Genomic DNA, 23553 nt, shown 5'->3' with positions numbered 1-23553 from the left:
ACGTTAAATTAGCAAACGTAAGGCTTTTAAGTTTTCAAGACCGACTTCTTTTTTTTTCTCGGTTGTAATCAACTCACAGAAACGTTATTCAACTACAAATAAACGACCCATTCACTTTAGGTATGAGATTTTAACACAGAAGCTTACAAGGATAGCACATTTCTCGGTTCGTTTTTTTCCCTCCCTTCTATAGTGTTTGATTAATTTTGAATAGAAAACTGAATTAATGCCAACTTATGTAACTTCGAAAGATGGCCAAAGTCTTTTAAAAGATTTCAATTGGAAAAAATTTTGTCAGCTTATGGAAGTATTTGGTATTCTGAAAGTGTATATATAACTCAATCTGTTAAAAATATCGTTATGAATAAATATGAAAAGAACGTGAATGAATTTATATCTTTAACGTGAAGAAACCAAGGTGAAAAGCCAAATAATATCATAATTTATATAAGAATATATAAATTTTATTTATACATATATCGAAAATTTACATTTTTTTAAAAAATATATATTTTTAAAGAGTAATATCTTCAATTTTAATCATTTTATTAAAAAAAAAAAAAAATACCAGTTTCCAAATATAAACTATTTTATAGGACGTTTATATGTATATATATATATATATATTGAAATTAACAAAAATATTTAGTATATAAATTTATTAATTAAAGTGTTTTACTTATACTTTTGATCTTGTCAGCCATGGGAATTGCTGAAAGGAAATTTTAAATATTTAAAATCAGAGAAGGTATTAACTTTTTATTAGCTAAATGAAGAAAATTACTTGTGGTTTTCTCTGCGATACTGGATCAATTGCTACATTAATAATGCATGGTTGGTCTATAGTTTTGAGACTTTCTTCTAATGCTTCTTTCAATTCTTTTGGAGTACTGGTGTAGAACCCTTTACCTCCAAACATCTTGGCAATATTTTCATATCGTGCAGAAGGAAGGAGTGAATTCGGTGGAATGCTACAGATATTTTAATAATTTCAATATTTGAGAGAGAAGAAAATTTGATTTGATATTTACCTGAGTCCAACATCCACTTTCTCTTCTTCCAACATTTTCCAAGATTCCAAATCAAGTCCATTGTAAATTCCATTGTTGTTTATAATGATGATGATAACTGGAAGTTTAAATCTAGATAAAAGAAATTTTGAATTTTAGATCAACGCCAAATTTATTATAAATTTTAAAATGTATATCCTGACATTTTTACACGATTAATGGTCAGATGTGAAATAAAATGCCCAAGACAAATTTTATTTATTGCTCTGAATGAAACATTAGTTATAAAGTTCAAATAAGTTAAAAAACTTTAAAAATATGTATTTTCTTCTTTGATTGTTGGACTATGAACCCAAAGCTGAGTTTCAATTAAACACTTGGCTTTATTTCCATCTTTATTTAGTTGATATAGTTTAATATTTATTTTTCAATCCACCAAAGTAGTTTTATGAGACTTACACAAAAAAACCCCATCTAAATTCAACTTGTCTTCATGCATTCCTTACACTAAAAATTTTACATTAATAGTTTAAAACCATAAATTAATTTTAAAAATTTACTATTAAAAATCTCAAAAAATGAATGTAATTGGAAATGGAAATGATAAACTACATAGCACATTACGTATCAATTAATCATTACATATTACTTACACAACAAAACCTTATTGTGATTATCAGTAATGATTCATCGTTTCAGTTGTATTAATATAGCACTATGATTTATAGATTTGAGTGTAGCACATCATAAACTATTTACTAATGAATAGAACTGCTACTTTGTAACTGTTGTCTAATAAACAAACAAACAAACATTAACTACTGAAACTTGCTTTACAACTCAATTTTAGGGATAGGAACATTAAAAACTGCCAAAATATTTATATTAATAGTGAGGTTGAGGCTGAAGTTTTAAATGTGAAAACGTGTACATCGGATGTTCGGCGCCACTTTCCTGTAAGCCTAGAAGTTTGACAATGGCATTTGGAAAGTCAGTGTAATCATGCTCAACATTCCAAATGCCATTGTCAAACTTCTAGGCTTACAGGAAAGTGGCGCCGAACATCCGACGTACACGTTTTCGCATTTAAAACTTCGGCCTCAACCTCGCTAATATTTAATTTCTTGGAATGAATTATAATGGGGCCCATCACATTGAGGAAATCCTTTGAGGAATAACTGTGCAGGCCTGGCCTTGAGGAATTCCTATTAGTGTGTGGGAGAAAACTGTACAGGCTGCCAAAGTAGAAACAAAAAACCATTTGATTTTCCTGCACAGTTTTTGACAGCGCAGGCCGACCATAACGTATGTGCTATCATTTCCATTCAGTTGTAAGGCCACTGAGTGAAAACAATGTCCCGTAAATGTTTAGAAGAATTTTTAAAGATTTACGAAAGTGAACCATGTCTTTGGCATGTTAAAAGTAAAGATTATCATGACAGAAGCAAAAAAGAAGTTGCCTATTTATGTTTAATTGGAAATTGAAGGACATTGAGGCAAATGCGAATGAAGAAAGTGTTGTAAAAAATTAATAACATCAGAAGTGCATTTAGGAAGGAAATTAAGAAAATCAAAGCATCAGTTGAGTCAGGATCAGAAATTGATGAAGTATATGAACCAAAATTGTGGTATTTCACATTATTAAGGTAAGCTTAAATTTTAACAATAAAATAATACAAAAAATTAAGCAATTTATTTAGCTGTTTGTATTTTAAATTAGGTTTTTAGATAACCAAGACACTGCTCAAAGCAGTTACTTTAACATAGATAGTGATGATGATACTGACATTGGGTATTAAATAATTTGTTTTTTAATGTAATACTTATATTTGTGTCTTTTGTGACATAAGAAAAAGAAAAAGAAATTGAAATATAAATATTGTTAAATAAATTAGTATGTCATTATTCATTTAAGTATATATGCTGAGTTAAAAGTACAATGTTTTTATTATTTTAATGGCAATACAATTTTCAGTTCAATTACAACATTGATAATGTTTAAATAAAGTTCAATTGCCATGGAATTTGGCCTTCATTTACAAAATAATCCATAAATTCTTCTCTCACTTTTTTGCTGAAAAACTTGTGTGTTTCCTGGATTATTTCAGACCAATCACACCGTTTTTGAATATTCTGTATTATATCCTAAAATAGTAGTTCCAACATCAGTATTTTTGTGATCGCAACATTCTGGATAAGAATAAAAACTTGGCACCGATTTCATTAAAAAGTTGTGCAAAATGCAAGTAACCATTACAACTGATTCAATTTTATGTGGTTGTAAATTAATTGCCATGTGAAATATTCAAAATTGTGATGTCAAAATACCAAATGCATTCTCAACAATGCATCTTGCTTTATCTTTATAAAGGACTTTGTAAATAGCATCACGTTTTAGGTATGATGTAGCCAAGGGCTCGAAGTGATATTTACTGTTAAAAATATGAGATCTTAAAAACTTCTGCCTGTTCCCAAATACCTTAAGGTTGCTTTGAGCCTCTCACGGGGTGAAATTGCTGCTTGCATTACAGTATCTTGTTATTTTATGATTGGTGTTACCAACAATAACAAATTAAATACGTTTCTTTGACCATTCTCAAATAGTTGTGTCAATCTTAGGCTGCAACTCCACTAGTGTAAAAACGGCCATAAAACCCTCGCCGTAAAAGCTTTTAATCACATGACCATTATATTTTACGCCTGAGCAGGTCGTAAAGCCAACGTAGAAGCGAGTTCAGCAGTGTTCAACTTTTGAAGCGAATACAGCTGTAATATGGTACCATCCACCAATCAGAAGTCAGTGAAATCTAGGTCGTTGTGACATGGTGCGAAAATGGCGAAAAACATTTTGTGTACATTCTTTTGTGGCTACTTGGAAAAAAACTAGAATAGATCCAGAAAGATTTATCAAAAACATTGGAAAGTATTCATGTATCTACAAGAGGTATCCCGATTATAATAATGAATGCCTAAAACATGATATATGGACAGCCAAAGGAAAATCCTTCATTTAGAGGGGTATATAATAAAAAAGCTAAGCTTATAAGTGCTGTACTTTATCTTAATAATATGATAATAAAAGTTAATATATGAAAGTAAAGATATTATTTTTACTACATTTGTAATTATAGTACAGAAAAAACTCATAGAATATAATCATTGTCTTTATAGCAATATATCATGTATACAACCGTACAGCCTTTGACATGACTGTCGCAGTAAAAACTTTGCTAGCCGGACCTACATTGCAATCCAAGCGCAAATGCAAATAGGTCACGTGATTAAATGCTTTTACGGCAAGGGGTTTTACAGCCGTTTTTGCGCTAGTGGAGTCGTGGCCGTTAGGTACTAACTTCAATTCTGAGGTCAGGTTCACACGGGAATACGATCCTCTTTTTTTTTTAGCCACTCTTTACACCATAGACTTCTACATACATGTTTTTTCCTGCAAGTTTTAATACAATTTGTTGCCAATAAACATCTAAGAACAACCAGTATGTCATCATCAGATGCCATGGCTGACTAACTGAGAAATTTTCCTCCTTGTGTGTGGGCAATAGGAAATTCTGAATTTCCTCAATGCCAGGCCTGCACAGTTATTCCTCGAAGGATTTCCTCAACGTGTGGGCCCCTTAAGACTTGAAATCACCATATACGCAACATTTATTTATTTATTAGATACTCCAATAAAGCACTTTAGCTCATTTATAACAGTAAACTGAAGTTGAAGTTTGAAATTGAAGTAAATTTTGACTAAATAGTCTTTAAATTTACATTTTATAATCTGGACATTGAGTTATATACGAGGGCTATTTTTTAAATAAGATCCATTTGTGAATGAGAGTGAGAATAATGCGCAATCACGTATGCATGTGCTTCTGCTCCGAGCAAGCTTGGTGCGCATTTTGACGCCATTTGCAGCCATATCGTCTGTCTGTATTCTGAGCCGTAGAAGTTTAAAATGTTTAAGAAAATTGAGTCTCCCACCGACTGTGAGATACAATCTGTTATTTGATTCAAGTTCAAGAAACTTGGCAGCAGCAAAAATTCACCATCAGATTTGTGAAGTTTACTATGAGTGAGAGTAAAGTTCGAAAATGGGTAAGAATGTTCAAGGATAGGCGAGTTAACGTGCATGATGAGCCACGCCCTGGCCGACCTTCTCTGATTTCTGAAAATTTGGTTCATGATGTGGATAACAAAATTCGAGAGGACCGACGATTTACGATTTCAATGTTATCAATTGAATTTCCACAGATTTTAAGATCAGTTTTGTATACCATTGTTTCGGAGAAACTGAATTATCGAAAATTGTGTTCTTGGTAGGTTCCAAGATTGCTTTCTGACAATCACAAAACAAAAAGATTGGACAGTGCTTTATCGTTTTTGACTCGATACGATCATCCACACAGTCCAGACCTTGCACCCAGTGATGTTCACTTGTTTCGATACTTAAAGGAGTTCCTTGGTAGTCAACAGTTCAACAACGATGAAGAAGTGAAAACTGCAGTCATGGATTGGGCTTCTTCGCAGGCAGCAGATTCTTTGAAGTCGGAATTCAAAAAATTGTTAAGCGGTATGACAAATGTTTAAACAAAAATGGAAATTATGTAGAAAAGTAGATAAAAGTATGTAGAATATGGAAAAAAAAATATATTTTAATGATATTTACAGTATTTTTCTTTTTATTAAAAAACGGACTTTATTTAAAAAATAGCCTTCGTATATGTTATGGACAAAGTGATTAATCGGGCATTATGAATAATGACCAAAAAGGGTGTGCAGTGTGATAAATATTGATTAATTTATCAAATTGACTGGTCACTATGAATTCTGCTATCACCTATTTGGACAAAGTGATAATAATAAGTTGAGGAGTGATCATCCGACATACGCTAGCCAATCGGCACTCTGAGTTGCATGTGTGTATTGTGTTTAGTACCGAATTTTAAATTTGATTAAAAAAAACTCCACTTATTTCATTTAAAAATATTTATTTTTTGTGAATTATTTCAAAGTACTATTAACTGATATTCTTCCGGTAGTAAGTCTTAGAAGTAACTGTCATTTTTGACTGTTTCATTTTTTGTATCATTGACAAATACGCTGATTTTGTAAAAATTTGATTGTTCTCACCTTTTTCTGCTATTAACTCGTTTAATTGGTTGTTGAAGCAATTATTCATATCACTTAATGATTCCATGATCATTATTTTTGTCAAAGAAGAAAGATTAACTACTGGTTACATAAATTTAAAATTCGGTACTAAATGCAATATGCATGCACAACTAAGATGTAAGTTCTGATTGACTAGCATATGTCAGATGATCATTCCTCAACATATTATTATCACTTTGCCCGACTAGGTGGTAACAGTATTCATAATGACCAATCAATTTGATAAATTACTGAAATTTATTACAATGCTTGATTTTTGTTGGTCATTATTCATAATGCCTGTATTAATCACTTTGTCCATAACATATATATAAAATATTAAGCTTAAAATCATTGTGACACTTTTTCAGACTTGAAAAAAAAAAAAAAACCAAAATGCAGGAATTGATGAATTGTCAAAATTTTTGAACAAATGAATGAGGGGGGTGGCTCAAAGGAAAAAGCAGAGGAAAAGGGGTTGGTCTGAACAGAAAGCAAAGCAAGCAGGGGTGAGAGTTGGTTACCTACCCTGTAAGAGGTAGAGTGAAGGGAGCTAAGTTATGAATAGTTTATATTGGAAACAAGTGAGCCAAGTCTGTGGAGCAAGCAAGCAAAACACAACCATCATATTTTCATTGTTTGGCACAACTTTCATCAACATCTAGCAACTTTAATCCACATCAGTATGTCGTCATCTATTTTCATTTGCAAATAAATGCTTCTTTTGTCTGTAAAGAATTTTTGAGCCAGCAATTTTTCAAAATGTCAAGTGTAATTGAGCAAAGAACATGTATTAAACTTTGTCTTTACAATGGAATTACTGCTACAAAAAACGTTGGAAATGTTACAAAAAGTCTTTCATAGTGATAGTCTATCAAAAGTCTATCTTTAAGTTGTACAAGATGTTCAAAGGCAAAGAACATGTCAAAGATAAACCACACTCTGGTAGACCATCCACTTCAACTGATGAACAACACATTGCTCAAGTTAGAGATATGGTGCTTGATGATTGTTATTTAACAATTAGGGGCATTATTGAATCCAGTATCATTTGGATCTTGTCAAGCAATTTTAAAAGATCATTTGGGCTTGCAGCGTGTTGCTTCTCAAGTTGTCCCAAAAACATTGAAATTTTCTTCAATGTGAATCAAGGTGCTTTCTCAAGGTGAATCATTCTTAAAATACATTGTTATGAGTGATGAAACATGGATGTATGCTTCTGACATCAAAACAGCTCAACAATCAAGTAAGTGGCACTCGAATGGTGAAGCAAAACCAAAAAAGAAAATGTCAAGTCAGTTGAAAATCAAGGTTATGCTGACTGTTTTCTTTGATTGTTATGGTGTTTTGCATTATCTGCATGAAAACAATTCATAGAAAATGACCTGATTTGTGTCAAGAAAACTCATGGATTTTGCACCACAATAATGCACCTGCTGACAATGCTTTGGTTATTTGTGAATTTTTGACCAAAAATTCAACAAATAGAGTTCTGCATAACTTTTTCCTGTTTCTTTGACCAAAGTTTCTGTTTTGTGGTCACTTGAGTTGATTGAGACCATAAAATAAAATTCACTGAAAGTCCCAAAAGAATTTCATGAAAATGACTTTAAAGCATGTTTTGAGGATTGGAAAAAAATGTTGGCATAAATACATCACAGTGGGAGGGGATTACTTTGATGGACACAAAATTTTGATGAATAAATTCAAATCTTGCATTTTATCGAACAATTCCCAATACTTTTTGATCACAGGGGTATATATTAAAATTTTTATTATGAATTATTATTATAGTCTATATGTGTGAAGTGAGCAGGGAGTTGGGCTGCTGTAGGAAGCCAAGGAGCTTTGCACCCAAATTTCTTATAAAACTATATTTCAGAAATTATAAGGCTAAACTAGTATAAAAAATTTTTTAAATAAAATTGTGTTGTCAATTTTTTAAAACAACATTTGTGCGGAACCAACAAAATAAACTTATGAAAGAGGTAGTAGGAAAGAGATCAAAGGAAAAAAAGAGATATCAAGGAAGGAAATAACAATTTCTTAAGATAACCAATCTCTGAAATTAGGATAAGATGAGAAACAAGATTTGTATTCACAACCCAATAAAAGTCAAAGAAACAAAACCATCGATAAATGTTCATATTGCTTATTTCATTTTCAACACATTATAACAGTTAACTTCTGACACTCTCCTGTCCCAAGAAATAAATCGGTTATCTCCATATTCAGATGTATACCTGTTAATGGTTTCCATTTCCATTCCAGAAAATCCAAAAGCACTGTCACCTATAACACAAACTACCCGTTTTTGTGGAGCATGATCTTGACACCATAGTGCAGCAGCTAGAGTAAATCCTAAACCAACTCCCATTGTTCCAAATGTACCAGCATCTAATCTGTAATTAAAATTTACATAAATAAAAATAATAAATAATTCTAAAAATTTAATAATTTAAATTTAAAAAAATAAACCTGTGTCTTGGCAATATATTAGGAAGCATTGTACGTCCAATATCCATAGTATTTGCACCTTCATTTATAATAAGGGCATCATTTGGTAGCATATCTTTTATCTGAAAAAAAGATTTTCAAAATATATATTATGTATGACATTTTTAAGTTCTAAAACAATAAATAATAGTCTATAATAATTAGCCTATACAAATATTGCACAAATATAAATATCTTTTTAATAAAAAGTAAAAATACATTACAGATGGATACTTCACTGCAATCTTCACTGCTTGCCATGTCCAATCACCAGGAACAACTATTTCCATTGCAGAGACATTTCTTTAAAGGCTATGCCTCTGCACAAATATGCAAAACAGTTTAAAATGTCCATAGATGACAATCCCAACACAATTAAAAATATAATATTTCTTTGTAAAAAGAGCTGGCAGAATTTTAAACTGTTTTGCAATTTTAAACCTGTGGACATTTTAAACTGTTTTCTGCATATTTGTGCAGAGGCATAGCCTCTAAAGAAAGGTTGTCTCTGCAATGGAAATAGTTGTTCCTGGTGATTGGACATGGCAAGCAGTGAAGATTGGACTAGTATCCATCTGTAATGTATTTTTACTTTTTATTAAATTGTAATTCTGCCAGCCCTTTTTACAAATAAATATCTTTACCAAACCCGATACATAACAATAAATCTACTGCAACTGCCGTATGAGATCCGGCTAAATAACGGCTATAATAATTTTAAACTACAAAATTAATAAATTTGACCCTAGAGGGAAGTGCTATAGGCCATCTTATATTAAATTTAATAATTATAATTTAATTAAATAATTTTTAGACTAAACTGGAAAAAAAGAATCGGACTGTAGTGGGACTTAAACCTGCTACTGCCACTTACCATGTGGATGTGTTGCCAGTTATGCTACCTGGACCTCCAGTCCAATCTCCTCTTCCAGTATATTTAATTAATATTAATGTTAATATAACATTAATATTAATTAAATATTTCTGTGATTAATATAACACACATGGTAAGTGGCAATAGCAGGTTCAAGTCCCACTCCAAGCCGATTCTTTTCTTCCAGTTTAGTCTAAAAATTATTTAATTAAATTATAATTATTAAATTTAATACACAATGGTAACTAATGCTTCCCTCTAGGATCAAATTTATTTGTAATTTATAATTATTATAGCCAGTGGTGATATTCGAAATAGTTAACAAAGAGTTCGCTAGCAGAAAATTTTTCCCTGACAATCACCGACAAACGAAATAGAAGTTTTGGCTAGAAATAAATACAATACCTTTTCTTGCGATATATCTAATAATCAGTGGCATATTTGGAACGTAACAAGCCGTGGGCGAAGATCAGGTAACAATAGTACGTTAGCGCTGTCGACCTTTTCTTTTTTTTTTCCTTAAGGCAGAGAAATTTTTTACCCCAAATGGCACTGCTGATAGTAGACAGATGTCATCATCTCTCAAAATACAATATCCTTTTTATTTTGCTGTCCATAGCCCGACACATCTTCCACAGCCATCTTGTATTATCTCGCACGCGTGGGATTGTGGGATCTCTCTTATGACTAGATCTAGTTTCAAGAACTTCTATTGAATCAATTGCGATTAAACCTCGTTTCAGTTGAGATTGAAATGGTCGAGAGAGATCACACCAAGACATAGTCCCTGACCTTGCTCACAATCTAGATTGAAATGCTCAGTGCGAACGGAGTATAAGGCTCTAGTTTAGTAGTATTACAGAGTATAATACGTATATTTTAATATATTTTTTTAAAAAAACAAAACCACTGAGAAATGTTCCATGTGTTTAACAAGGTTTGGAAAACTGAAAATTTTAACAAACGGGTTCAGCCAAACCTGTGCGTACCCGCTGAATATCACCCCTGATTATAGCCATTATTTAATCCAATTTCATACAACAGTTGTAATACAAATATTGTATCAGCAGATCAAACATTGATTTTATACATAAAATTGAAAAAACTTGATACCATAATGATAAAAAAAATACATAATCCACAACTGCTTCTTCAATTTAAAAAACATTTTTATCTCCCCAAGTCATTATTAGTTTAGCAATACAACAATTATATACTGCTACATTCTTAAGGAGTAGAATTTTTGAACAACTGTATTTTAAAAACAAAAAGAATTAATTTAAATGTTTGACAATTGTATTCTGACTTAACAAACTATAAAATTTTTATAACCAAGGTATGTTTTTTAAAAATACTTTTTTTGCAATAACATGTAAACAGCAGTTTAATAAAAAAATCAAGCAATTATTAACTTTATAAACTACTGCTTTTCTCGTTTTAGTCCTGCTAACTATTGCAGTAAAATATATTTTATTAACTATAGGTTTCTAACAATTGATTTTTTTTTATGGCTAAGTGGTCAAGGTGGCAGCCTAACGCTTTGGGGAACCCGGGTTCAAATCTTGATGGGTCAAAAAATCCCCAGAAATTTTTCAGGGATGGTCTGACTAGATTATGTCAGCCCCATTCTTCACCACCCAGCCACCCCATTGTGGGATTGATTGAACCCATAATGAGATTGCTAAAAAGAGGCCCTCTTAGTGCCCACAAGATAAAAAGAGTTTAGAAAATATAAAAATTGAATTTTAGTAACCTGAAGAAGCAGTTATGGATCATATATTTTTATAAATAAAGTTTTTTAAAATTGATTTTTTAATATATATATGTAAAATTCAATACTCAATCTTAAATAAATAGGTTACAACCTGTTTATACGATATGATATCCTATATAGTTTTGAAAGGATTTGCTTATTGGTGTTCCGTTTGATGGACTGGCTCTGATGTATTCGAATTTTGAATACATCAGAGCCAAATTTCAAAAATAAGTGCAAAGGTAATAAGGTTGGTATGTTTTATTTATAATTAATGCTTTGTTTGGAGGATTGTTTTTTTTTTTTTTTTACAAAAGATGTACTCTACAAGTTAGTTTAGCTGTATACATACTTTGACAAAAAAATAAAAAACTTTACAAACTCCCACATAACTAGTATGTGGAGATTCTAATTAGTTTATAATACTTTCATAACTGCCAACAGAAAAGCTCCAGAACTCTGCAAAATACAAAAACTGTATTACCACTCTACCATAATCAGAAGTAATACCACAAAAAGTGCATGGTTTAGTAATATCTAACTTACAATTATCATTTCTTCATAAATATATTTATATTTTAGTTGTAAAATTAATGATTTAATATGATAGTTTGTTTCATGTAAAAGGTACAATGATGGAGACCAGGGTAAAGATAAATCACAGCTTAATGCAGTACTAAGCATTAACCCATGTTGTAATTTTATATAAGTCTGTACAATATCTGCTGAACAACTCTTGACCAAATCAGGGGACTGAGCATCAAAAACATGAAAATCCCAAGCTATCCAGACATTTTTTAAGAGAAGTGAGCCGAATGTAGTCTTTTCCTTTAGATATTTGCTCAAATTGAAAATCATAAATGTTTTGTTGTAAATCATCCTCAACAAAAAAAGCCAGAAATTTAATCATAATTTGATATAATGGCAACCTGAATGTGCCTTCCAAATTTTTTGTAGAGTATAACTCCAGATATAAATCATTCTAATTTAAAAATACATTTAATAAAATACACCTGGATTTTCTCAATTCTGTCCAGATAATTTATACCCCAAATCGGAGGGAGATAACCATACATCTGGCAAACAATAGAATCAAGTAATGAAAAACATGTTTTGATGTTGGATGATTTTAACTTTTAATAAGGTTTTTTAATTTCTTGGATAGTCTGAATAGATCTTGTATAACAACAATTACAATAGTGAGTAAACTTTTCATTGAAAGACTTCAAATGTTTACCATGATGAAAAATCAAGATTTTGGTCTTAGTTTCATTGATAGACATGGATTATTTTAAACAAAATTACTCAAGTTTTGAAATAACTGGCGAGATAATCACAAAAATTCTTTAAATCCTGCAATGAATTTAATAAAATAAAAACATTTTCAATCAGTTTCACTGACTTTCTTCAGTTACAATGGAACAGAAAAATAAAAGAACATGAATACAAAAATTTAAAGAACGTAAGTACAATTGTAAAAGAACAAGAATTTGAATACAAGGATGTTATTTTAAAATAAATAAATAAATAAATAACAGCAATTGCAATTAATAAAATAAATAAAAAAAGAAATAAAACAAAAAGTAAAAATAAATGAATAAACATTCTTTAATAAAATTGAATGTCATAAATAAAAAGTAAAAATAAATGAATAAATATCCTTTAATAAAATTAAATTTCGTAAAAATGATGATGATGATTCACAGTCCTTAACAATGTATATTGTATTTTACATTAACTTATATGGGAAAACTGTTTCGCTTAACAAGTGTTTTGCATTACAAGTAAGATTCTGGAACGAATTATGCTTGTTAAGCAAGCTACTGTATTAGCATTAAAATAAAAAAAGATCTGCATTTTTAACTCTTGCTATTTAAAAGTTGGTATATTGAGCATCAGAACTATTTGCAGAACATCAAGGCATAAATTAAATGGCCTATCAAGTACATTAAGTGCAGTTGATTCTTGAACAATATAGGGTTACTTATATGTATACATGTATTTTTTTTTTTTTCATTAAATAAGTTTCAAAATATTTTCTTCAAATAATTTTACATCATTTCCTTATCATTACATCATTAATATCACAAAATTAATGACATTCTATGACAGTATCTAGCTATGGACAATATCCATGCAGTAAACAAGTTGTCTGCATCTCTATGGTTGATGCACCTGGACTTTTTTGAGCCTTATAAATTTCCAATTTTTCTAGATATCTCTTAGTGTTTATATTAGATGTGGGTCTGATGGTGGCTGCTTGCTCAACCAGATCTCAAAATGTGAAGATTTGCAAAAAAAACTCTGAGGGTCAAATATGACATGATTCCAATACTTTTCCCTGTTATGTATATATATAACAGCTGGAAAAATAAAAGCCAAAAATATTTGTAATGCATACAACTGTCTGCTGGAAAAGTAAGCAAGGTGTGTCACTATAGTTAAGTGAGGTGAGTAATTAAAACTACATTTAGTGAAAATTCTAGATTTTACTGACTCTGACATTAAAAAGAATGTAAAATTTGAAGATTTATTAATTATTATTATTGTACTATTCTTCAAGTGTTTTTGTCTTGCTACTTTTTGTAATACAGCTTTAACCACTACTAACATACAATTGAAGTAAGAAATGTCAGTAATGTAGTGTAAATAACAATTAAAACAATTAAGGTCTAATGTTTAAAGCACTAGTTTAAGACTGATAATGAAATAAAAGACAACATAAAATGTCTATTTATCTGATAATGATAATAAATTTTGTGTATTTAGAGTTTCAATTATAATTATGTTTTATAAGTGGATTTTAATTTATGAGTGGAACATGATAATTCTGAAAATATTAAATAACATAAAAATATTCATGGTTACAATAATGGATTCTATATTATGTAGTTTAAAAATATTATATTAATTACTGAATTATAAAACCAGTGAACAAGTTGTTTCTAGATGAATCTGTATAACAATAAGAACTATTACAAAAAATTACTAAACAATATCTGTAACTAGAAGACAAATGTAAATGTTGAAGGCTTCATAATTTGTCTTTCTTTTGTACAGACAGTTAATTGCCGTATATCTCAGCGGATAAGACGACCTTCAGATAAGATGAGGTATAAACTTTCATCGAAGTTTTATAGTTTTAGCATATATCTGTCCTATAAGATGACCCCCAAATTATCAATGACCTATGAATTTAGTTTAGATCAGTGATCATCATCTGAATAATAATACTGTATAACGTATACGGAATTATAAACGGAATACGTAATTTTTCAAATCAACAAATTTATTTTCTTACATCTGGCAGCACTGCCTTGCAATTGTTGCAAGCATTTGCACTGATTCGGCATTCGGGTAATGACCTTGACTATTCATAAAAATATCGTATGGGTTATCCTGTTTTGTGCACATACCCTACTCTCTACTAGTAAATAATTACGGTTTGTCCGTTTCTTTTTAATAATGGTTTTAATTTATATAAATTTCAATCTAATTTTTTGTATCTGTCCTATAAGACGACCCCGGATTTTGGGGGCCTTTTTTTATGATTCAACTATCATCTTATCTACCGAGATATACGGTACCATTATTTGCAATTGTCCTTTTTCACATGACTGACACACAAGATCATATTCCATTCCATGATTTGTGTTTGTCTTCTAATCATAAATATTTTTTAGCAAAGTTTGTTTCTTAGAATGAATTATATCTCTTTACATAATATATTTATTTACAAATTGCTAAGTTAAAATGTTTATTGTTTAAAATGTTCAATACTGGAATCCTAACTAAAAACCTGAAAGCTCATTGTTTAGTTATATTTGTGTACTTGTTTACCTGACATAAAATACAACAAATTAAAATGTTTTGTTATTTTTGCTAACATGAATAAATAAATATTTTATGTTTACAAAATACACCAAAATAATGAATTAAAAATATAAAAATACTTACTTGTTTATAAGCTGCATAATAATTCATGGGTAATGATTCATCATTTGCCATTTCCTAGGAAATGTGAAAGTATTAATAATCAATTAAGAATGCATGTAGTGTTCAATGAACATGAAACTTTGGTAGAATGTTTGATAAGTTATTTATAAGTTAAATAATAAATATTTACTTTATCTTTATATATCGAAACCACCTATACAATGTTCTATTAGATATTGTCAACCTAGTAAAGTATCATCAAATAGTTTGAAAATAAATATGGTTTTTGAATTGTTAGTTTGTTGGCATTAGAATTTTCTACTTGGTCTGTTCAATTATTTAATTATTAACTAATTACTATGAATATAAATAAAATTGGCCTACAGAATTGGTTGTTCTTAATATAAAATTTAATTATTTTTAAAAACAACGATTCATTGTCTAAACTAATTTAGAGTATGTTAAATCCTCATTATTTTGATATCATATAATTCAAAGTCAAGTCTAGTCCCTGGCAAAGAGAATAGAATTTTGCATATATTTTAGTTGCATAATTCAAAATATGTATACAATAAAATTCAAAGTCATTATCTGGTCTGGTGACCTGCAAAAATATCATTTAATTCGAAATCTTCCCTCATATTACACGTTTATAAAAAAGTTTTTATGCCCAAGTGGCAGTTTCATTTACATCAATTATACATTGTTGATTTATTGGATGTCCATTCAAGGTCTTTAGGTCATTCAGACATTGTACACATTGTCAACAAACAGAGAATTTTTTTATTTTTACGAAAGAAACCTTTTTGGCATTTAATTAATTATTTTTGACATTTTTTGCAAAAATCTATTGTTTCAATAATTCCAAACTTCATTAAATATGCAGGCATATTAACAATAGAATCATACTTATAGCTTTAGCCATTAATAGTTTGTTTTCATCAGATCACATAATTTTTGTAGTCTCGAACTCAAAATAAAATTTGCAGTAATTCTTATTCAAGCATTTAAGCTTCTTTCATATATTATTTTCTGGTCTTGCTTTGAATGTAATTGGATTACATTTTCATTGTTTTCATTAAGTACATGCCAACTGATGGTTTTTTTTTTTTTTTTTGAAAGATCTTAAATTACTAAGTAATAACTTGTGATATTAACACATTTGTAAACAAATGGGTGAAATTATATAAAATAGTGCCATGATTTTATTCAAGAATTACAAAAAACTATGATTTGAAAAATGTTCAGATAATTCAAACCCTGATAATTTGAAGTTGTGTTTTTTTGGTCCCAAGATAAAAAGAAAGATTAACAGAACATTTTACATTAAGATAATCTAGCATGTTCTCTTGATCTTCATTTTTACCTTGTTCACTTCTATTGATGGGCATAAAGTCTGAACATTTTTATAAGACATTTTCATTTTGAAAAAAATTAATTAATTTCATAAAATTCAATGAGAATTACTTACTAAGAATGATCAACTGGTTTATTACCTGAACAGCTGCAGCATTTGCTGCACATTTTTCTTTTAATGTCATCCACCAATTACTTTGTTGTGGAAAAGTCCAAGAAGTTAGTTCTAATTCTTTATGTAACTTAAAATAAAGTACATTTTTTTAATTATATTAAACTTAGTTGTAGATATTGTATTGTTTTAAAAGAATTTACTTGTTCCACAATAGCTGTAACATCTCCTGATAATGCCACTTCAGCTCTGACATTGTTGTGTAATTCTTCTTGAACTATATCTATCTAAATTTAATATACACATACTTTAATTGGATATAATGTTTCCTAATTTAATGTTGACATATATGAAATAAAGTTATCTTTGAATATATTTTTAATGCAATATAAATATGTAAGTTTCATAAATAAGTTTCACAATGTAAAGTTTGGCTTGTTGAAGAAAACCAGACTCTGTCCAAACTTACTCCAGGGTCTTTGAGAGGGGGTAGAGGTCTGGTCTCACAGGAGAGAAACAAATGGGCAAAAAATAATGGTTAGGAAAAACTATGTACAGTACAATGTATTAAAGAAAGCAATAAAAAAAGGTCAATGAATTATTTAATAAACAATAATAAGTTATAACAACAATAAATATATGTACAAGAATGTATTATATAAATGAAAAACAATGCTAATTTAAAAAAAAACAGCAAATATATTAATTAACACTCTAAAGCAGTGTTTTTCAACTGCCAGTCTGCAGAAAAATATTTGACCACACTGGAGCTGGTACAGCCAACAGGTGACATTTACATAGCATAAATACAAAGCATGTACAATAACTCTAGATTATTAAATAATAATCTAAAGTTATTGTACATACTTTTTTATGTACAGTAACTTTAGATAAGCATATATAAGCCTAATAAATAGGCATAATTCATAGTTTCATATAATTACTTGTCCATGTAAAGTTATCCATAATTTTACAAGTGTGTAAAGAGAAAAAGATTAAAAAAAGCACTGCTCTAAAGGACCATCTTTGGCATTAACACTTTTAATAAACATAAACACAATATATATAATCAAATACTTTTAATGGTGCATTACAGACAAAAGCTGTTTGTTGAAATGGAATATCAAACATAATTTTAAATAAGAGAACAAAATTTTTAAAAATTTCTTCTTACATGCATTGATTTGTTTTTAGTAAATGATTAAACAGTAAGAAACACATACTGATATAAAATAAATATATAAAGGAAAAATTTATAAAATTAATAACTTTTTAACAATTATAAAAATCAAAATTACAGTTTTTTAGTGAAAGATGATCCACGGTACCATAGATACAAAGATAGTTTCTAACCAGCAGTTTCTAAGAGCAATACCCAAGGGTCCAAGAGATCAGGGTAAGCTTATTACCTGAGTCATTATTTTCTATACATAAGGTTTCCAAAATAAATATGATTCTTCAGTCTATATCAGGAGTAATTTTGAATTATCACCTGATAATCCTTTTTCAATCAGCTTTTTTACATTTAAAGCATACTTGTTTAATTTCTTTAAATATCATTATTCAAAGTCTAAAACTTTGGAATACATAAAGCTAAATATGCTTACTATATGGCATGCAGGCTCAAAAAGGCTTGCCATCCCTGGTCTGCAGAGTGCCTCAGTATTGATATTTCCAACCATAAAGGATTGTAATTCTGTTCCAATATGTTCTTGGTAAGCTCTGTAGAGCATCTGTCATTTAAAATAGAGTCAAACCTGTATATAGCAAAAACCTGTCATTAACAAAAGATTTCTTTGGTTTCTTGAATTTTTTGCAAAAATCAATGTAAATTAACCCGTGTACAGCAAAACCTATCCAATGTAGAAATGGAAAGGAAATCAGTCCTTATGACAGAAAATTCAGTATCCTCTTAGGTGCTCAACTGAACATTTGTTGTCTATTTTTAATAGCTTCTTTACTTAGCATAGATAGTAATTTTATTATAAAAGTTGTTAAATTTAACACATTATTGCTATTGTGAGATTGTATTCTGTTTACACATTTTATTGGAATAAAATAAAGTCAATACAATGCAGATAAAATGCATATTGGGCATATTATGCTTTTTAAGTTTTGTAGAGGATATATATAACTTTATACAAATAGTAAAAAATACTTGTATTATGTACAGGGAAGATGTTCCTAAACTTCAAATGTATCAACTGTGGTTTTGAAAGTTTTGTTTGGGAAATTTCGAACTAAAGAATACATAATGTACAGGGTACCCAAAAACTGTTGACAAAGAAGAATTGCAGGTATAAATTGTTAAAAATAGATGAATAACAACTCATAAACTTCCAACAAATCTTAGTGTGTCACAGACACATATTGTTGATACACTTCATTCACTTAAAATGGTTGTGTTCTGCACGCATTAAGTGAAAAATCAAACTGGATTGAGTATAATTTTATCTGACAAAGGTAGGCAGCTGTAAGGTTTCATTTTATTTTTAAATTAGTTACTCATTTTTATCATAAAAAGCTTTTTATGGATGACAAAATTAAAGTTAAAATTAAAATATTTGTTATTAACCGAAAATTTGTTCTAGTGGGTGATGATTGTTCAGTCAAGTACTGAGATACCACTGTATTTGATTAATGCCATTTTGATATACATGGTAGCATTGAGGGATTAATTAATTGCATTAATTAAGGGATGCCTGTAATAGGTAACCTGTATATAGGAGAACCTATCTACTACAGAATAATTGCTTGGTCCCATGGGATTCCATTATAGACAGGTTTGACTGTATAATTTTGATATTTGGCCAGACGATTTCTGTTTTCTGATAATGGTTCCTATGTAATTTAGCTTCAAATCCATCTGCAAGTACTGCAAGTGTACATAAATGAATGATTTCTCTAAGTATAAATATCTATCCTTATCATTACAGAGAATTCTGCATAAAGTTAATTGAGGTTTAGTGCACAAGATGAGACTGTGTTTTCTGAAAATGTAAAACAACTCATAATGAAACAGGATGTAATTATGGGATAGAAGATTGGGCAAATACCTTAGCATGTAAAGTAGTTCGTGGAAATAGTGATCTTTGGACTAGAACATTTTAATATAGTTAAACTTAGCACAAGAGTATCTTGATCTAGTCACCACTGTAGTTACAAATTGTAGCTCCTTTTGCACCAAAAGCTGTGAGGACAGATACAAGTCAGTTCTACATATAAGAGCAAATAAAGCAGCATTTTTGTAAGAAAGTGACTGAAAGGATGTATAGGGAATAATGTGAGGGGTTAAGTCAAATTTATGATAAACAATACAGGATTAATAAAAAACTCTAAAAGTGATTTTTGTTATCCTTTTCATCTTCCATAGTAAAGTTATAGGTGGATAAACAATGGACAATAGTTGTATGAACTGTAATAATTCTTCATAAAAACTGTTTCAGGCTAACAAGATATTGTCAACAAAACAAATATAGAGGTATGTATAATATATTGTCAGAGGAGATTTAAAGATCTTAAATTCCACATTCTGCATAATTAGCTCAGCCAGTATGGCAAAAAGAGAGGAACCCATATGCATACCTTGTTTCTGTAGGTAATATCTCTTAACAAATGTTTTTAGTTTATTTTATTAAACCTGATTCAGGTTTAAAACTACAAAATTCTGTAATTCCAGATTGAAATGTTTCAAATAATATTAGATGCTATTTATAAAATTTTTAGAATATTGTAATTTTGTATATAGAAAGATATATTTGAAAATATATTTTATATACTAATGAACACCAAGCTTTGATTCTGGATTTTAGTAAGAGGACTTCACATACATGTAATATTTAATAATAAAATAACTATACCTGTTAATATTTTTCCAATCATAAATATTCATTTGACAAACATTTTCAGCTTCTTTATAAGCCTTCTTCAGGTCTGTCAAGAATTCACCAGTTGAATATTCTAAATTGAATGTTGGCAGGTGCTGAATATATTACAATTCAAAAGATGGAACATAGGACCATGTATTTCACAAAATTTCAAGATTTATGAGATGGCTCCAAACACGATATTTAAAATATTATCTTTTAAATTTTGAACTGTAATGTATTCAGCACCTCCCAATATTCCAATTTAGAAGCAAGAAACGAGAAAATTCACATCCAGGCGTTAAGTGTTAACGAATATCGCTATAATCACTAGCGCTTTCGACGAAACTATTTTCGTCTTCCTCAGGTGGATAAAAACGGATAAAATCCTCTTTCGAATCAAAAAATTTTCGAAATGCAAAAACCACTTTAGAACTTTGGAACACACTCACCGATGGAACAGAGCGAGAAGAAATTTAAATGTGCGCGCGTGGTGACGTAGTGCATGCGCTATAAATTACTGAAATGTGGAGCTAGAGGTGTTGTTTTAATCTGTTATATAAGTTAACCCACGTAACAGGCAAATCAAGCGTGGGCGTGTTGCACGGATTTAGTGCAGCGGTAAGAAAGGCCTCCCAAATAAACACGACGCTCCTGTTATTACAATGCCTGAGCATCATCACCTGGTCCCATAGCGGGGTGTTTGGGTGCTGTAACACCATTCTTGCTAGTTCGGTGTCTGCTTTGCCTGCCCTGATGGAAAGTTGGTGTTCGGAAATACGACAGGCCAACATTCTGGTTGTCGCGCCAACGTAATGGGTGCGAATACCAGAAGCAGTATTTTCCAATGGGATGGAGTAAACTCCAGACCTCTCTAGTACGGAGGTAGCATTCCTGTCGTTGCACAGTAGCCTCCTAAGATTTGGCCGTGGGGAGACTGGTAGAAAGAGCGCGTGTTGCCTAAAAACACGGCAAATACGTATGGTGACTTGGCCACAGTACGGTAATGCGGGAAGGACTACCGTGCATTCGTTTGGAACATGTAAGGCCATGGGAAGAAAGAGCGATCTTTTGACCTTGTTTAGGAGGTACCTGTACTTGGCATTAGTGTACCCCGCCGATCGCTCTTTCCTCCCACGGCCTTACATGTTCCAAACGAATGCACGGTAGTCCTTCCCGCATTACCGTACTGTGGCCAAGTCACCATACGTATTTGCCGTGTTTTTAGGCAACACGCGCTCTTTCTACCAGTCTCCCCACGGCCAAATCTTAGGAGGCTACTGTGCAACGACAGGAATGCTACCTCCGTACTAGAGAGGTCTGGAGTTTACTCCATCCCATTGGAAAATACTGCTTCTGGTATTCGCACCCATTACGTTGGCGCGACAACCAGAATGTTGGCCTGTCGTATTTCCGAACACCAACTTTCCATCAGGGCAGGCAAAGCAGACACCGAACTAGCAAGAATGGTGTTACAGCACCCAAACACCCCGCTATGGGACCAGGTGATGATGCTCAGGCATTGTAATAACAGGAGCGTCGTGTTTATTTGGGAGGCCTTTCTTACCGCTGCACTAAATCCGTGCAACACGCCCACGCTTGATTTGCCTGTTACGTGGGTTAACTTATATAACAGATTAAAACAACACCTCTAGCTCCACATTTCAGTAATTTATAGCGCATGCACTACGTCACCACGCGCGCACATTTAAATTTCTTCTCGCTCTGTTCCATCGGTGAGTGTGTTCCAAAGTTCTAAAGTGGTTTTTGCATTTCGAAAATTTTTTGATTCGAAAGAGGATTTTATCCGTTTTTATCCACCTGAGGAAGACGAAAATAGTTTCGTCGAAAGCGCTAGTGATTATAGCGATATTCGTTAACACTTAACGCCTGGATGTGAATTTTCTCGTTTCTTGCTTATGAAAGAGATCGGCGTGCAGTCCACCATCCTTACGATCCAATTTAGAATATTCAACTGGTAAATTCAGGACAGACCTGAAGAAGGCTTATAAAAAAGCTGAAAATGTTTGTCTAATGAATATTTGTGGTTGGAAACCAATACTGAGGCACCATACACTCTGAAGAACTGTATATACCATTGTGGCAATGATCGCAATTCTTTACATATGAACATTTGTGAGGAGGGAAGTATACATGCTCCATGAACAAGTGCTACAATAGCATTATTTACATACCTACGGAGTTGGAAAGACCTGGAAGGCATAATAAAATGAAATGGCTCTAATTTGTGATGTACACCATAAAAAAGTCCAGTAGACAACTTATTTATTAAAAGAGCCAGAAACTTTCTCACTTTCTATTGTGAAGTTTATTGAAGCTTATACATTTGGATAAGTGTACTGTACAAATTGTCATCAACTGTCCCATCCCATGCTAACAAAACATTGACAACACATCGAACATGTAATAGTGGATAATGTGTTGTGAGGGGTACAGAAAATACTGTAAATTCAATGTTTCTCATAATTAATTAAGCCAAAACTGCTCAATTAAGCATAATTAGTTCAGGGGGGCAAGCCCATTGGCACTCCTTGTTTCTGAAGGTAAATTTCATCATTAAATCGTAAATAATTATGCTCCATTACAAATAAAAGTGCCGCACATATGTCCAATACCTGTTGCATAGAAAATCCTTTGTTTAATAACAGTGTATTAGCTATCTAAATTATCATCTTGAAGTATGGCACAGATGGATGTAAGGAAACATCATCTATTTTATAAAATTGGAACCCATTTGGTGCTAAAGATCCAAGAATTTTATTGACTGTAGCTTTTGCTTCTATGGCAGAGGAGACCACAGGTTAAGATTGAGGCATTAAAGGTCTAAAAAACTTTGCTAATTCTCACTCTAAGAAGTATGTGGGATGAGTAATTTTGTTTACCAGGAGGTGCAAAGGCCATCCTGGCTTATGGACTTTTGCTCTGAAAGAATAATCTCAGACATGCCACACAAGGAGAATCTAAGGAGCCAG

General features: G+C 31.1%; 1 protein-coding gene across 2 annotated transcripts in view; it reads right to left on the bottom strand.

The window, feature by feature from the left end:
• Positions 1-644: 644 nt before the first annotated feature.
• Hacl (2-hydroxyacyl-CoA lyase) overlaps positions 645-23553 on the bottom strand; it is a 51957-nt gene continuing 29048 nt past the window's right edge. For both annotated transcript variants that reach the window (XM_067271393.1, XM_067271392.1), the window contains 8 exons: positions 16898-16981; positions 16723-16824; positions 15248-15301; positions 8646-8746; positions 8411-8569; positions 1032-1142; positions 785-971; positions 645-712 (listed from right to left, as the gene is read on the bottom strand). In XM_067271393.1, coding sequence (XP_067127494.1) covers positions 680-712; positions 785-971; positions 1032-1142; positions 8411-8569; positions 8646-8746; positions 15248-15301; positions 16723-16824; positions 16898-16981 — 831 coding nt within the window. In that variant the 3' untranslated portion in view covers positions 645-679. The remainder of the gene's footprint in view (positions 713-784; positions 972-1031; positions 1143-8410; positions 8570-8645; positions 8747-15247; positions 15302-16722; positions 16825-16897; positions 16982-23553) is intronic.

This window comes from Centruroides vittatus, unplaced genomic scaffold, assembly GCF_030686945.1.
Source record: "Centruroides vittatus isolate TY-2023 unplaced genomic scaffold, ASM3068694v2 contig_397, whole genome shotgun sequence".
NCBI classification, from domain to species: Eukaryota; Metazoa; Arthropoda; class Arachnida; order Scorpiones; family Buthidae; genus Centruroides; species Centruroides vittatus.
The sequence above is the reverse complement of the archived record's forward strand: the minus strand, read 5'-3'. Positions and strand labels throughout refer to the sequence as shown.